Raw genomic sequence first — 16,459 nt, 5'->3', positions numbered from 1 at the left:
AGAGGGATAGGAGTTATCAAACACGCTGTATGAATGAAAAGCAGGCGCTGCACACTGTCATAGTAGATGGGGGATCCTTTGGGCCTTTCCTGTAAACCTCAGCCAATTGAGGGATTATCTTAGATTCATGCTGCCTTTAGCTTAGTAATTTATTTGTTGCTGGGTGAGAAAAAGAAAAGGAAGTCTCAATCTGTTTCTAATAACATTTTCTAATGCATACAGAGTCCCTGAGTCGTGAAACAGAGCTAGGAGATGCTGCCAGTGATTCTTTGAGGATAGGAGTCCAAACAAAGAATGAGGATGATTAACTGAAAATCAAGAAAATGGGAGTTTAATGAAGTGTCAACGAACACTTGGAAGATACCTAACTATGCAGATTGCAAAAATACTTGTCAGTTAGTCAGATGTTACGGACATAGATTCATGTGTGGATAAGCATTTTCTAATTTAGAGGAACTGGACTGAGATCTGACTTTACTGTATCTCCAAGAAGTTGATGTAAAAGTTCACAGTAATAAGCTCATTCTAAACTGACATTCTTCTTCTGCATGTGATATTTCATGTACTTAAAATATTCTCAAATTTAAACAATGATTTAAGATACAGTCTCGTTAGCCAGAAACATCCCTTTTTACATTAAATTACAAAGTACTTCAAATAAGAACACTAAAACTGTATATTTTGCAAAACCAAATCATGTTAGTAGTACATCGTCATATATTAACCCTACCTTTATACCTGTAAAAGCAAAGGAACAAGCAAACTATGCTTTAAACGGTGAACACAAAAGAATAGCTGTGGTTAACTGTGTAATAAGATCATATAGCAAGTCTGTATTGGAGAGAATGAGCTAATAGATATATTAAGAGACACAAACTAATACAGAAATTTTGTAAAGGATTACATTCCCGCCCCGAAGAGCAAATGCAATAATAGGAAATCAGGTTGATCACATGCATGAGCACAAATAAGATTTTACATTAACCTGTTTGTGTTACGGATTAAGAAAGAAGCTTCTGTACAAAGTGGTGTTAACCACAAATTTCTAATTTTAAAGGCAACGACAGCAAGTTATAAAGAGATGGCAAGAGATATCTCTACAGATTGATTTATTTTTTAATAGATTTTGAAAGGCAGTTTCTTCCGCATCAGCTTTGCCACTCCATAGTTTTAACTCATGCAATCCCAAGACTTGAACATGCAATCTACTGACTGAAACATAGGCTCAAGCAAATTTTAGCATGTGTGTCAAATACTTGCAAAGCCAAGAACCATCTGAATTTACACAATAATACATTTACTATTTACAATAACATCCGAGCAGGATAAATTATTCTACAGAATCATTAATTTTAACACCATATTTGCATAACAAATAGTAACAGAAAAATACCCCTTGCATCAAGGTAACTATCTTTACCATAAAACTAGTTAAACAATTCCCTTTTTTGGATCATTAATACCATAGGAAAAGCAGATTCTAGTAACTCATAGAGGACATTGAGATTAAAATACTGTTGGTTTATGAGGAACATGTCAAAGGCCTGCTTCTGCAATCCACTGAGAGCATTTCCTTCCAATTGAAACAAGAACTGAAAACAGTTAGCTCTTTTGAGAATTAGCAAATTTATCTGAAAACAAACTACAACCCAGGTAATAATTCAACTTCCAAAGCTGTTTTTGTATTTACTTACCACCATTTTCATCTGCAGTCCCATCTAGCTGAGGTATAGAGAGATTAGTTAGGAGCATATTGTTACCACTCCACTCCATTTCTTCCTCTGAAGATGAATCCTCTTCTGTTGAACTTCGATGCATATTTTTGCCAGTTGATCTGAGAAAATGAACGAACTAATTAATGCACAATACTTTTCTTCAAACAGTTACACTTCTCAGTGAGAAACTAAAAATATTCTTCAATGTTACTATTTTAAAAGGCAATAATGTTAGCCAACCATTTAAAAACTACAGACAAAACCAGCAGGATTCACTAGCTTAATAAGTTAAAGAGAAGCCATTTAGATGCTTAATTTTATTTCAATTTTACTGAAATGTAACTTCATTGCTTGAAAGTGCTTGAAATTTGAAGACTAAACCAACTATGCAACATTATTTCAGTTCAGCTCTTACCAAACAGATGTTTAATTTTCTTTTCTTTTTTTTTTTTTTTTAAAGGAATCTTTACTTGGTTATAACAATTCTGTCTCTTGGCAGGCTTAACTAAAGCACAACCACCAAAACAATGTTTGTTTCCATGCCTCCTTGAATATTCTGAAATTGCTGTTGCTAATACTTAAGCTGCTTTTACTACGTTAACTGTTCTACACTGCCATTTTTACAGTCATAAATCTGCTTGGGGAAAATAAAAGTAAATCTACAAAGAAAACTTTCTATGATTTTTTTCAGGTTTTTACGGGGGCATGGCTTTACATGGGGAAGAAAAGAAAAAATATACAGAAAAGCCCAAAAAACAAGCCCTCCAGTATATTACAATTCTAGAAGCACTTAGAAATTTCATTTCTTCTTTAAAATAAAACTCGACATGGACATAATTCTTAATAAACTATTCTGTGGCTACAAGAGAGAAATTCAGATAAATATAAGTAACTGAGGTTGGGGTTTTTTTTGTTTTTTGCTTTTAAGATAATAATAATCTATCCTAGTAGCTGGCTATATCAAAACATTATTGTGTAGTACCTTAAAAGATACAAATACAAAGGTTTTGAAGTTACAAGAAGGAGAATCCACAATAACTGGTCTACTTTTGAAGAACTCTTGTCTGTGGAGTTCAACCAGAGAATGAATTATACGTATCGTAACACCACAGACATCTGAATGTGCTCACCACTGAGCCAACTTAGATCAAGCTGCGTTTACTAGTTCAGGAACATTAAGCTCAAATATGGCTATATGATTTCCAGACTAACTCAAGTCTGGAAGCAGCATGACTTGGAAGAAAGACTTAACTAACAAGCACAGCTAGGTACGCAGTGATTATGACCTAAGTAAGCTTAGTTCTCCCTATGTTCCCAAAACATACAAATGTACAGTGCAAAGTCACTCAGCTTTTTAGGCAAGCGAACAGCGAACTGGGGAGAACAATCAATACTCTGGAGAGCAGAGCTGCTATTCTGAGCAATCTCAATAGGGTGGGGAATGAGCTGACAGGAACTTTACGGACTTCAAAAAAGACAAATCCAAATGTCCCACAAATAGGAAGAAACAATCCCATGCACTGCTACAGGCAGAGAGAGAGCTGGCTAGGAAGCCGCTCTGTGGAAAAGGATGAAAAAGTTCTGGTGGACAGCTAGTTGAACTTGAGAGCGTGCAGTGTGCCTCTGTGTAGCAAAGAAGGCCAGCTGCATCTTGGGCTGTGACTGCAAGACTGTAGCCAGTTTCAGTAGTCATCAGGCTGCATCTGGAGTATTGTGCTTGGTTTTGGGCATCCCACTGTAAAAAAGACACTGACATGATGTATATATAAGGAGAGGCTAAGCGAACAGGATTTATTTGGCCTTGAGAAAAAACCAAGAGGAGATCTTGTTGCACTTGTCAAGTATCCAATGGGTAGGTACACAAAGAAACCAGATTCAGAGGTGTGTGGTGATATGAAAAGGACAATGGGCACAGGGCTATCTCAGGGAATGTTATGCACACAAAAAAATTTCTTAATTATGAGGGTGTTCAAACACTTGAACATGTTGTCCATATAGGTGATGCAATCTCTGTCTTTGGAGATACTCAACCTTGACCAGACAAGGTCCCGAGCAACTCATCTATCCAAAGCTTGTTTGACCAGGGCACCGGACTACATAGCATTTAGATCTTTCTTCCACCCTGAATTATGCTATAATCCTGTTCATGAAGCACATCTTTGTCAACTTTAGGTAAACCCAGTCATGCTGGAGACAACTTCTGCAGATAATCACTTGTATCTCTCTGTATTCAAGCCCATTAGTTTAGATTCCAGGAAAATCTGTGTAACACAGCATGATACCACCATACATGAACCAGTCCAGGTCTTGACGGGCTTTTTTCACCAGTTCAGCACAAGTCAAACCCAAGCCATTTAATTCAGTCAGTAGGGTGATGTTACTCATTATTTCAATATATTTTTTGAGATAATGAAAAGATTAGTGAATACCCAATAACAGAAAAGTGATGGTATGGATACAGTAAGGATGCATTAGGAAGCAGTACAGATAGAATGAGCCTGAGCAGAATAAAGTTGGATCCACCATCAGACTCAAACTGGCTCTTTATGCATGAGCAGAATCATGCAGGAAGCAGGGATACCCATGCTCTCTACTCAAGTCAGTCCAAATTCTGCAGAGATCACACTGAAAGAAAGCTTGTAATTCCCTCTGAACATGAGCTGTCTCCCTGAGGAGGCACCTGGTACATACACTCTCCCTAGTGCTTTCTGTCTGGGATTAAGATGTAGACATATATGAGCATGAGGCAGCTCATCAAGTCTGATGAGTTTTTAAATGGGATTCTTTATTGCATAAAAGCGGTTAATTGCTTCAGGATCCTACCTGACTCCACAAGTTGTAAAGTCTTGCCTGTACAGAGCTGTGCCTGAGCTAACAAATTCTACAAGATATAGACTGGTTTTACACAGAAACTACCACTAAACTGAAGACTAACGTTAAGTGTTTTAGATGGAAATTCCAACTTTTCAGACTACTGTGAGGGAAAAAAACAAAGAAAATCAAAGGTCAGATAGGAAAAGCAGCTTTAGAGATTAATTATCTCTAGAACTAGAAGACTAATGATCTAATCTCTGATTCTGTTACAGCTTTTCTGTATGTCTTCAGGAAATAAAAGATTAAATATTTCTATGCCTCTCGATCTCTGAATCATAGTATAACTATGATTCCTGATGTAAAAGAAACAAATATTAAAATGTTATGTCTGTTAAGTCTTTCATCTTTCAAATAGAATTATAAGTACCAGAAGCTCTGCCCAAAGCAGGGGTGAAGAGAAACTGGATATAGCTTATTTCAATGCCTGTCAGTGCAGATTGTATAAAAGGTCATTACAACCTGAGAAGGTGTTCCAAGAATCTCAGCATTAAAAATACTCAAGCTGCTGACCTTTAGCAGTTCAGCAGAGTGAGCAACATTCATGTTTTGATTTAAGCTCTGAGCATGGAAACACATGGGTGTTTTTCTCAGACTTCTGGGTCAGTTTTCACAAGAACTCTTCTTAAATATTCACTTCAGTAAAAGTTACAGGCACATGAGATGTACAACATCCAAGGTGTGACCTTAAAAGGAGGTTACAACTAAAGACTTGTGTTTGGACTTGTAGGACAGAAAATCTACTCAATTCTTCCTCAAACAGCAAACTAGAGGCTTAGGTCTAGCCAACCCTAAACATTTAATCATTATTTCCATATAAAACTGACGATTGACAGCATCATCTGAACAACTGCATTCTATCCCAAGATCTGCATAGATTTTTCCAGTGCTATCAACAGAGACCTCTCTACAGTTCACTGGGCTCATAGCACACTTGAAAACAGGGTAGGAGGGAGGAAGGATCTGGCAGAAAATAACATGTTAAGAAAAGAAAAATCATACGTATACCTTCTTTTTGGCCCAGGCTCTTCAATGCTACTGTCCCACCTTTGGGACATTAATAAGCTAAGCTCCATTTCTTCTTTCTCGCGCTGTGGCTCATTTTCTTCATCATCACTGTTCTGAAAATTTTGGCAGCTTCCAAGAGAACGATGATGAGAGAGTGTTTGGTGATGTCCCATCTGATATTCATCATTCTCCAGTCCAGCCAACAGATCAATCATGGCCTCATCAGCACTACTGTCCACTGCAGAAAAAGCCCATACAAATAGAATCTATATTTTGTTCTACTTGTAAGTGACTAGTTATAGTCTACCAGTAAAAAACAAAACCAAACAAAACCAAAAAAACCCACAGCATTTAAAAATCTATTTGTTCGTTACTGTCTAAAGCAAGGCAGGCTATAGACACAAAGCTCTTTTCATATGTTATTTTTTCAAGTTCTATGATTTATCTTTTCTAGCTCTTTATCTAGAATCTTGACAACCCTTTTGTTATTTCTGCCCTCCTCTTCTGATTGTAGTAGATTTAGGGGAAGCAATTCTCTGTCTCTCTCCCCACCCTCCTACCACCTTCTCACATTGAGTAAAGCCTCACTCTCCCCTTTTATTTCAGCATGAGTGCCAGCTTCTGAACTTCTCTTGGTCTCACTATTTCAATGGCAGCATTGACTTTGTTGGGCACTTCTCTCTGCTCTGTATCACTTGGAAGACGTTCAACCACTGCATCTCATGAAAGGCGATGCTGATTTTGACAAACTAGTTCTTTTTTCTTTCTGTCCTTTACTATAATGCCTAACTTTCTCTCCCTTTTCTTTTCACTATAACCTATTCTCTTCCTAGGTTCCTCTAAACACTGAAAGTTTATCTGATTTCACTCATCTCTTACATTTTATTTTTTGTTTTCCTTTATTTGACCAAAGCTTACACTAACTCATGCAATTGCCTTCTCATTCTTTATTTTTATTTCTTAAACATCCTTCCAAGTCACAATTTTTTCTCACTCTCCTCCTGCTTACCTTTCATCTGACCTCATAACCAATTTATGATCTCCAGTCTACCAGGCATCTTTGTTACTTCTCTCTCCTTCTCCTCTGGCTGAAGAACTACAATCTCTACTTTCCTTCCTCAGGAAATATCATATGATTTACAATGATCCTGAGAATCATATAAAATAGGTCTCAACATTGGTGAGGAAGGCATTTTCCATATTTTACAAAGGCTTCACAAGACACCATGCAACCGTTTAGAATGGAAACCATCCCCTTTGCCAGAGTTCTGAATTAACCCACTTTCAGTTGTACTTTCTGTTCTTGCGTCCTTTGCCCTTTGTGAGGTCCATCATTAAACTCCAACCTTTACTTCCCATTAATACAAAAACTCTACAAAGGCACAGGAAAGACTAGTCCATGCTATGAAAGAGCATAAGAGAGCCAAAGATGCAGCAGGTTACATCATGGTCACAAAATACAGCAATTAGTAGCCCCGTGATAAGAATGGAAAGAAAAAAAAAAAAAAAAAAAAAAAAAGGAAAAGGACAAAAAAAGAAAGAAAAAGTCATAAAATCTCCATATGATTCCCTAGCCATGGGAAAAAAAAAGACCCTTTCAACACTCCTATTTGGTTAAGCAATTCACACATACAGTCATAAGATGTACCCTATATATTATTTTAGCCACTTCTTATCCTCTCAGCCCAACCTTCTTACTCCAAAAAAAAAAAGATAAATCAATGCTCATGTTTGCCAACTCCCACATAACTTCTTTACTTAGTATAGTTCTCTCGATAAATCCAAATCCTTGCCTATAAAACTTCCATAACCAGAATCTTGCCTACTTTCTGCAAAATAAAACAGCACTGAAAAATACTCTTAATCTCACTCTATCCAGTCCTCCTTCCTTTGCAAGAAAAGGCTGCATAATGCTGTATATCATATTACCCATATATTGTTGCCCATGCTGTATGTTGTTGCCCATGCACATATTCACACCATACACTTACCAAAAGCACTGGAGCACTAGATATTTCTGCCCACACACTCCGCACCTTGCAGTATCAACTTCAGTGCATATTAACATTATACCTTATAATTACATAAGAATGTATATAGAGATAGCATGAACTACGTGCTTTTCATCTCTAGTGTATTTGAACTATTTCTACCTGAAGTAGCTTTTCATATAACTTCCTTTGTTGTGTTATTTTATTGGTGTTTCCCCCTCATGTCATCCACATTTGTTTGCTGCCATGGTTTTTCTCTTCCTCTTTAATGTTTTACTTCTTGTTTCTTTGCCTTCAGCCATTTTTCTGTATCCATAAATTTTGGGAAATGCCCTGCTGCAACTTTCCTCTTATTATCAGTCTACTGTCCCCCATTATCTCCAGACAGCTGAGCTTCTAAAGACAGCCCATGAGCATGTTCTCTACCACAGCTGTAAGAAAGATGCCGTAATTGCATGAATATAATGGTCAGACAGTCAAAATCCTCTTTATTCTGTCAGTTTTAATCCTACAACCCTAGGAGTAAAAGGAAGAGCAATACCCATAAGAGATTCCATTGAGCTGACCTGGCAAGAGGAGACTTAAGTGAACCAGTAAAGCACAGTAGCCTCTACAAATACACTGTCCTGGTAACATTTTAAAAAAAATATAAAGTGTTTTGGTGGTGGTGGTGGTGGTGGGGGTGCATGCGTGTGTGTGAAGTCTCAGTCTACTTGACAAACTCCCTGAGGGTAAACTACTTATTTTCCTTCATGACCGGTAACATAAGTGAACACAACAAAGACCATGGAACAATAAAAGAGCCTGGAAGAAAAGACATTCCAGTCATACTCACTAAAAACTGTAGTCTGACTCAGTCTTTGAGACAAAGGCTGAAAGCTCTGACTATTCTCCACAATATTTAAAATTGCTTCTTCATTAATAAGTGCTTCCTCTTCTTTATCAGTATGCATCCTATTAGATTCTTTGAAAGAAAACAAAAAAACAAAAGGATAAAACTTCAAAGAGTCACAGATATCAATACATTATGAAAGCAAGCCACTTTAAAATGGATTTTACTATTCAAGTATGTGTCCCTTATTTGCTATGGCAATTTCAAAAAGGCTTACTCTAACAGTGATGAAAATAACAGGAAAAATAACTCTTCAATTTTTTCATAACTGACAATCAGATCTTACTTAGCTTACTTCTGCTAATAGTACCAACAGCCAAAGCATGACACAGATTCATGCCTGAACAAATTATACTATTAAAAGTACTCACCTTTGTTCATCTTTTTATCTTTATGCACTTCTACCATATTAGCTGGTGTACACTGGAAGGCTTCAGGAGAAAGTACCTCAGAATGTAGTGTTAGCTCAGCAGAGAACTCCTCTGATCCATTACTGTAGTCCACTGATCCTGACAACGTTCTAGTTGATTAAAAACCAATTTTTAAATGAATATTTAAGGTTTGTATAGAATACTACACTTTATGGCAAATGGCTAAACACTTACACAGAGAAGTCATTTTGCTTGAGGATTTCTTTAAGTCTCTTCTGAAAAAATTTTTCACTCTCTGTTGCTGGCATAAATCCACGGTCTTTAAAATTTAAAAAATATTTGTTATTCAGTTTTACTTTGACCTCTCAACACAGAGAGATGCTAAAATTCCTAACTGTATTAGGAAATGGCTCAAAGTTGAAGTGTCTGCTAATTTTAAGTGCCAAATTTGAGGGCTGATTTTTCATGTGTATTTTAACATTTCACATACTCCCACTGATCTCATTTGCAAATGCAAGCATCAACAGCATTTACAAATCATGTTGCAATTACACCAAGGTGAGCATGCAAGAAAAGAACAATCTGTGAACAATTTTGAAAAGTCTGGCTTATGCAGCCTGAATAACATTACCCAGAAACACAGGAAAGAAACACAGTCAGAAAGTAGTCTGCCTTAGCCAGGAACCTGTCTCATTCTTGCAATACTCTGACTTACTTGCCAAATATCATTCATATTTTAAAAGAAACACAGCCTAGGTTCTACAGAGAATAGCTCTGTTCATTATGCAATTAACTTGCAGAGCAGTCTTCCACATGCAATGAATTTTACATAAAAATACAAGGATTTCTCCATCCTTTTAGAATTTTCATCTAGCATTTACGCTAACTGTAATTCCACAGAAATTCAGACGAACTGCCCTTGTGCATAAACTACTTTAGAAAGCTTCAGGACAAGAGATTTAATTTTGCCAGTATTTAAACATTTACATGTTTTTCATCAGAAAGCATACAGTCTTAACTGTCATTATCATTCATTCTGCCTAGAACGCTTTGCAAGTTAGGTGAATCAAGATGTTTTTAGGCAAGGTAATGTATCTTTCTTTTAAATCTGGATTACACATACTAGGCAATCAGTAAGCTTGGAACTGTAAGAAATGGTACATCTAAAAAGCCCTCAAACTTGATATACCAATTTAAATTCTGCCTCCTGCTTGCTTCTCATTCACAGTTTTTGATAAACAGCTGCACAATTATTATTACTATTGTTATTATTATTATTTACCTTGTGACTCAGGTGTCTTAATCTGAGAAGATTCACATTTCTGCCTCCGTCGCTGCTTTTCATCTTCCCATATAGCTTGTAAACCAGGGTTCCTGCCAATCTGGGCTGAAATATGCAACAATACATGAAGGGAAGTCTGTCAATGTGACAAAAAGCATTCTTCCTCCCCAAATTAGATTCTGACACTCTTCATCTCTTTTGTCATTCTAACCTGTTATTTTTTTAATTGCAATTTTTGCCTTACTCTAGGATTCAGTGTTATGTAAAAGTTAAGGCGTAACTTTATTTGTTTTCTAGGTCTCCTACTTGTTTTTGAGATCTTTGGCTTTTGCTGGTCTTCTCACCAAGCACACGTATGTATGTATAGATGTATGTACATACAAACACACTTGATATTGATATCACTCTCCTTACAGGTCTGAAACCTTTTATGCATAACAAAAACCTCTTTCTATTGCTCTAACAATAGGCTATTCTTATAGCCTTATCTGTTTTCTTACAGAGTTCATTCAATTTTTTTTAACTGTATAAATTTGTACACCAACAATTCACTAACGCTGAAATCTGGATTGTGGTTTAATTAAGCTGAGTCTTAAAAAAAGGGTGACAATATAGTTCCTGTCCTAAAACATTTTACATGGAAAGTTATTAACACTTCACCTTCAATATCCAGTTGATTTAAAATGTCAGCAGCTACTGCATCCACCTCCAATTCACAGGTACTTTGTGGGTCAACACCTTTCAACATTAAAGAGCTGTGACAACATAAAAAGCACAAGTTAATTGTATCAATATGTTGATTTTGAAACATGCATCATCACTGTTTTCTAACTGGACTAATATCTACAATATTTCACAGGGAACGGGGGTGAGTACCTGATTACAGAATTACCAGTTCTCAACCTCACCTGCAAGTCATTAAATTAATGCTCATATCCAAACTTAATTAGATGAGAAATTTGTATCTTCAGCTTAAAGGGGTTATTTTTTTTTGTGGGGAGAAAAGAAAGAAGTGGTAAACAACTCTAAATACTACAGTAATTACAATAATGCTCTCCTCAAATATAAGTTGAAATGTTCTACAGAACCCTCAGCCAATAGGACCACCTATGTTCGCATGATCCTGCGCCCAAAAAACAGCAGCAAGAATTTTTCTCTCATTCACAGCTCAAAGCAATGCAAAACAGTTTAACATTTCCAACTAAGGGAAGTGAAGCAATAAATGTTTTATTTTTCAGATTTTTTTTATTTATTTAGGGGTCTCAGGGGTAGCCTGGTGAATATAAACAGGGTATTAGCATCCCGAACACAAGCAGAACTAAGGATAACTGGCTTGGTAAAGACTTAAAATACTAGAAACAGATTCAAGCTTGTTGTATAATGATCTGATCATCTTCCTGCTGTGCCTTTTCAGATCCGCTAAGGTCAGTGGCCTTCCACCTGTTGCTGTCAGAGAACTAATTTTAAAGGAGTCCATGGAGGAAGCTAAGAAAGAGAAACAGTCTCTGAGGTTTATGTGGAAGTTTGTTTACCCTTTTCAACATTTTTAGGGAAACATAGAAAACACCCTCAAAGCTCCCTATAGTTAAATATGCTGTTCTTCAGTTAAAATACGCTATCATTTAGGACTCTTTGTCTAGGTTAATTAACTGACGACTTACAACATCTAGTTGTATTCCTACATTCCCTGACATACACAGAGCCTCACAAATCTCAGTATGAACCTAAGACATAATTCACTAATATTTTCAATGCTCTCTGTAAGCTTTGAATAGAAGTCACTATAGCGCAAGGAAGTAGTAGATGATGCAATTAAAAGTTGGATATCCCTGACACCTCATCTGAAAATTAAGTATTTAGCTATCTAGAAACATGAAATCTGAAGGAAATGTAAAATTAAAATGCTTCACTTATGTTGTAGTAGCAAAAATCTAATGACTTCTCAAAACATCAGAGAAATCAACCACAAAAATATTTTGAATTTTTAGAAGGGAAAGATAGATAAGACAGCATTCCAAGAAAAAAACAAAACTGACCTCTTTATCACATTCCCAATCTGTAATATTCTAGACAAGAAAAATATTTACTTCTAAACTCCTTTTGCAGAGGTGTATGGTACAGACCATCATCAGCAAACTATAGATTACATGAAGTTAGGACTGAAGCTAGTTCAGACACGTGCTCTTCCTTAAGAGAGTTCTAGATGGGCAAAGCATGTGGATTTGCTCAGTAGAGAGCTAATTAAAACTGCCAGGATGCCTCCTGCAAGAAAGCTCTGAAATATTTTTCCTGACTTTTAAGCAGCCGAAGACCAAGAGGTTCTCTCAAATACACTGCAGAAATCAAACTTGTTTAAACAACATGCACCCAAATGGAAGGAAAAGAGCTGCTTTTATGGCAGCTTCAGCAGTCTGCTGCTTTACTGTCACACCAGAACTCCTGAGATACTCAGCCCACACAAACAGTCTATGCTGTAAGTGAAGTACAGAACAAAGGAGTACTTCTAAATGGGTGCAGCATTCCTCCTGCCTCACTTCCTCCTGGCACTCAGCCTTCCCTCCTTCCGAAAGGAACAACCCTTTCCTCCACAAACTGAGATTTGGTCACTGACTCTATATATTACAGTAATACAAAGTTCAATTAGTATTACTAGTTCAATTGCTCAGCTGATGCATAACTTGACTTCTGGGGTAAGAAAGAAATATTCTCCTATGTAAGGCTGATAGGGTTTATTGTGATAACCTCAACTTCTCCTACAGCAGACTCAGTTTTCAAGAAACATCTTTACTTTTCTCCTGTATCACATTATAAACAGTGGAACTTTTACTGGCAAGTAAAATCCTGTGTTATACATAATATGAAACTGAGAAACAAAACAGAAAACTCAGCAATTGCATTTTCGATGGTGTGAGAGATAAGGAATATGCATCTTGAAAGTCAATTTTAGAAATTGCCTGACACTTAACATTTCAAAGGCATATAGTTTAAAAGCAGAGAAAACAAAACTTCCAGAATAATTTCTTGGCAGCCATACTTTAAAAATTGCGATGTCAAGATTTGCGTAAATGTAAACGTATTTTTCACTCTGTATGTAAATGTATGTTTCACTCAGTTACACCAAAAGAAGGCAGAGCAGGACATTTCTTTATTCTAAATATCCAAACGTAGCCTGGCAGAAGTTGTGAAGCACTTATGTACAATTCACTAACTATAAGATGCTACGCATTAATATATGATTACTAATCCCTCTGATCAGCAGTACTGTTTCACAGTTATTGTGAGAATTAAGAGAGCAGATCATGGAACTCCTAAACCAAAGCAGCTCAGCCTTGTAGCAAAAGTAGAATACTCAGGACCTAATGCACACTCTAAGGACAATCACTTCCCTCCCTTCCCAGTCACACCATCAGCTGAGAAACAGATCTGTGATATGATCAAAATGTGTACTTTTCATGTCACGTACTTTGGGTGCTTGTATTCATCAAAGCATTCAAACAGAGCTTGCCTGCACGGCAGGCGTCAGGAACTGTGGGCAAGCTGAAACTTGCATTTTGATCACATAAGAAAGAATTGCAAGATCACTGGGAAACAAGAACAAGGGAGGAGGCCACAAAAATTGTGTCTGCTCCTTCATGAAATCGAAGTATTTCTGGGAACAAGTGAAAAGGGACCACAATACACAATGGTCATTGATATCAGAAGAGTTTCTGATTTTAATACTTTCCTTTGCTAAATGACACATGTAAATGACCAGAAATCTGGTCAAGATGTGTCTTTGACTTGTTTGGTAGATACAACAGCAAAGCTCTGAGTTTTCTACTTTCACTAATTTCCTCCTTAGAAAGAATCCAATTTAAAAAAAAAAAAAAAGAGAGAGAGAGAGAAAGAAATAAAATTCTTGAAAAGTTTACGACAAAATACTTTTTAAGTGTTAGTTACCTACTTCTGAAGAGTATGTTTGACTAAAACCATTAACTGAAACATTTGCCTTTCCTCTGCAAAAAGGCAGCTTTCTGTTCTTTTTCTTTTAACTAGTCAGGACATTTTGTCAAAAAAAACAAACCAAAAACCAAAACAAAAAAACCCCCCACGTGTTGGTTTTCTACATCCCCATCAAGAGTGTGGCCAGTAATTTGTCTTGAGAACAGATCAATACCACAGAACTTGCCAAGAGCTTTCTAAATAATCAGATTTCTTATTTAGAGGAGATTCTATCATGGATCTATCCTATAAAAATAACACTAAATTCAACATCGCTGAATTCAAAACAAATTGGTAGTTGTCACTGTAACTTAAGTCTTTTTCCAAAATAGCATTAATTTGAAGCATGTTCTTTGTCTGCAACTTGCCAAGATTCAAATTATTTAGGTAATTAGAAGCAGAAAAGCTCATTTTGCCCAAGCTCTAAATCAAACAGGTATAAGGAGTCTTTCTGTCAAAAACTACAGTATTTCAATTAACATGGCATATTATTTAAATTTAAAACACTGAGCTAACAAGAGCCCTTTTTTGAAACAAATTTAGGATTTACCATCATAATTCTCGTTAACGTTTTCAGGATTAAGGCAGGGCTAGCAGTCAAAACTGCACGCTCCAAAGACTGATGTGGAGGCTAACAAAGACAACTGACACATACAGCAAGATTTTCATAAGACCTGAAAAGTGTCTTCTCAATACAACCAGGTATTTAGCAACCTGGCTTTAACTTCCTTGTCCAGGTGAGTTGCTAGGCACTTGCACTAGCAGAAGGCAGGGCAGTAGCACCACAAGCTTCTGCAGTATCCAGGTAAGCCACAAAGGCCAAGGAGCCATCTGTTCCCACTTCAGGAAAAACTTCAAAGGGCATATGAAAGCAGAACAGCTTTAACTGGCCCTTCTAACATTTTAATTTACTCTGATTAAAACAAAAGTATCAGGGGAAGAGGGAGGAGTACAAACCGTCCTTAAGTACAGTTATTTAACATGATTATGTGCTTCTTTGAGAAGTATTTGATCTGAGTCAATAGCTTGGTCAGCTGTTAGTTTTGCTGGTTTCACTCACCTAAAACAAACATGCATAACACATCAGGAAACTACACAAAGCAACTTTATCTCCCACTCTCCCAGATCAAGCCACATTTCCTGAGCAGCTACAGTGCTGTAATTAGCAGGTGAGAAGACAGCATGAAGAAGTCAGAACATGTCCAGTTTTCTAGCTGTAGTTGAAAATATTAACTACTTCAAGTCATTAGGAGTTGTCATGCCTTGGAAGAGACCCAGAAGCAGTTTGTTTGACACATATTGCCTTATGCAATGGACTAACCACCTGCCTCACAACACAGGCATCAGTTTTGCAAAGAAAAAAACAAATTTAAGTAGCGTCAAAACCACGATTTGAGAATACCTGTATTAGAACAAGGCTAGGAAGGAAGATTTAGCAAGCCTCAGGCAAAGCTCTTCACAGCATCAAGGTTTCATTTTGTAAAAGAGAATGTAGACAGAATTGTTCACAAGGTATAACTTGTAATACAGATATATGAAAGGCAGCGTTAAGTGAGGTGGCATAGGAATAGAAGCAACCCAGCTGTAAGAGAACAAAAATTTACTCTCCTAAAAAGCAAGATAAATCAGTGTTGCACAACACTGCCATGACTAGGCTACTTGAGATACTCAAACCAATTCATTTAAAATTACCTTTTATACCTTTACACTATGCTAAAAAAAATCTGCAAACTAAATCCATAATGCCTTTGTAGAGAAAGCTCCAAATAAATTATTTTGAAGATTTCCTTATTTTTGAAGAAAGTAAAAGTTTGTTGGCACTACCCACTGGCATAACAACAATAACGTAGGATGAAACATGTGCTCAAAGAAAGGTTTGGTTCCTCAGACGCTGAGACAATGAATTAAAGCAACAGTGGACACACAATTAAAAGTGCCCAGTACACGCAGTTAGCTAGATCAAAGCCCTCAAAAACCTTGAAGAATGGACATCAAGGTCAGTATCTTATTTCAACAACATTAATGCCAGCCTAGGGAAACAAGTTCTGTGATGACCATGTCTTTATAATGCTAAACTGAGGATAGCAGATAAAAAATTAATCCTACAGAGATTCTGAAAAGTGTCACTCAACTACATTGATAAGGTCTTTAAACTTTGAGATAATAATTTTCCATATTCTGTTTCTGAAAGAAAAAATGCCTTTATTTGCAGGATGTTCCAGTGACTTGAATAATGCACACATTTTATTAAGAATCAAATGGCTAAATAAAAACACGTACATCCTGACAAACAAGAAAAGCAATTATGACAGCCATAAATCTAGTAGAAATCTTTAAAATGACATAAC

At 36.6% G+C, this 16,459-nt stretch overlaps 1 protein-coding gene across 1 annotated transcript in view; it reads right to left on the bottom strand.

Annotated features, from left to right (window-relative positions):
• The window catches only part of LOC104460835 (DNA polymerase zeta catalytic subunit-like), a gene marked incomplete at its 5' end in the record, with an annotated part of 33,224 nt that extends 22,339 nt beyond the window's left edge, over positions 1 to 10,885 (bottom strand). The window contains 7 exon segments of the mRNA XM_010085266.1: positions 1,695 to 1,834; positions 5,595 to 5,832; positions 8,421 to 8,539; positions 8,845 to 8,997; positions 9,083 to 9,167; positions 10,131 to 10,235; positions 10,791 to 10,885. Of these exon segments, the coding sequence (XP_010083568.1) occupies positions 1,695 to 1,834; positions 5,595 to 5,832; positions 8,421 to 8,539; positions 8,845 to 8,997; positions 9,083 to 9,167; positions 10,131 to 10,235; positions 10,791 to 10,885 (935 nt within the window).
• Between the last annotated feature and the right edge of the window lie 5,574 nt (positions 10,886 to 16,459).

Source organism: Pterocles gutturalis, unplaced genomic scaffold (genome assembly GCF_000699245.1).
Source record: "Pterocles gutturalis isolate BGI_N339 unplaced genomic scaffold, ASM69924v1 scaffold47245, whole genome shotgun sequence".
NCBI classification, from domain to species: domain Eukaryota; kingdom Metazoa; phylum Chordata; class Aves; order Pterocliformes; family Pteroclidae; genus Pterocles; species Pterocles gutturalis.
This window is presented reverse-complemented; position numbering and strand designations above follow the sequence as displayed.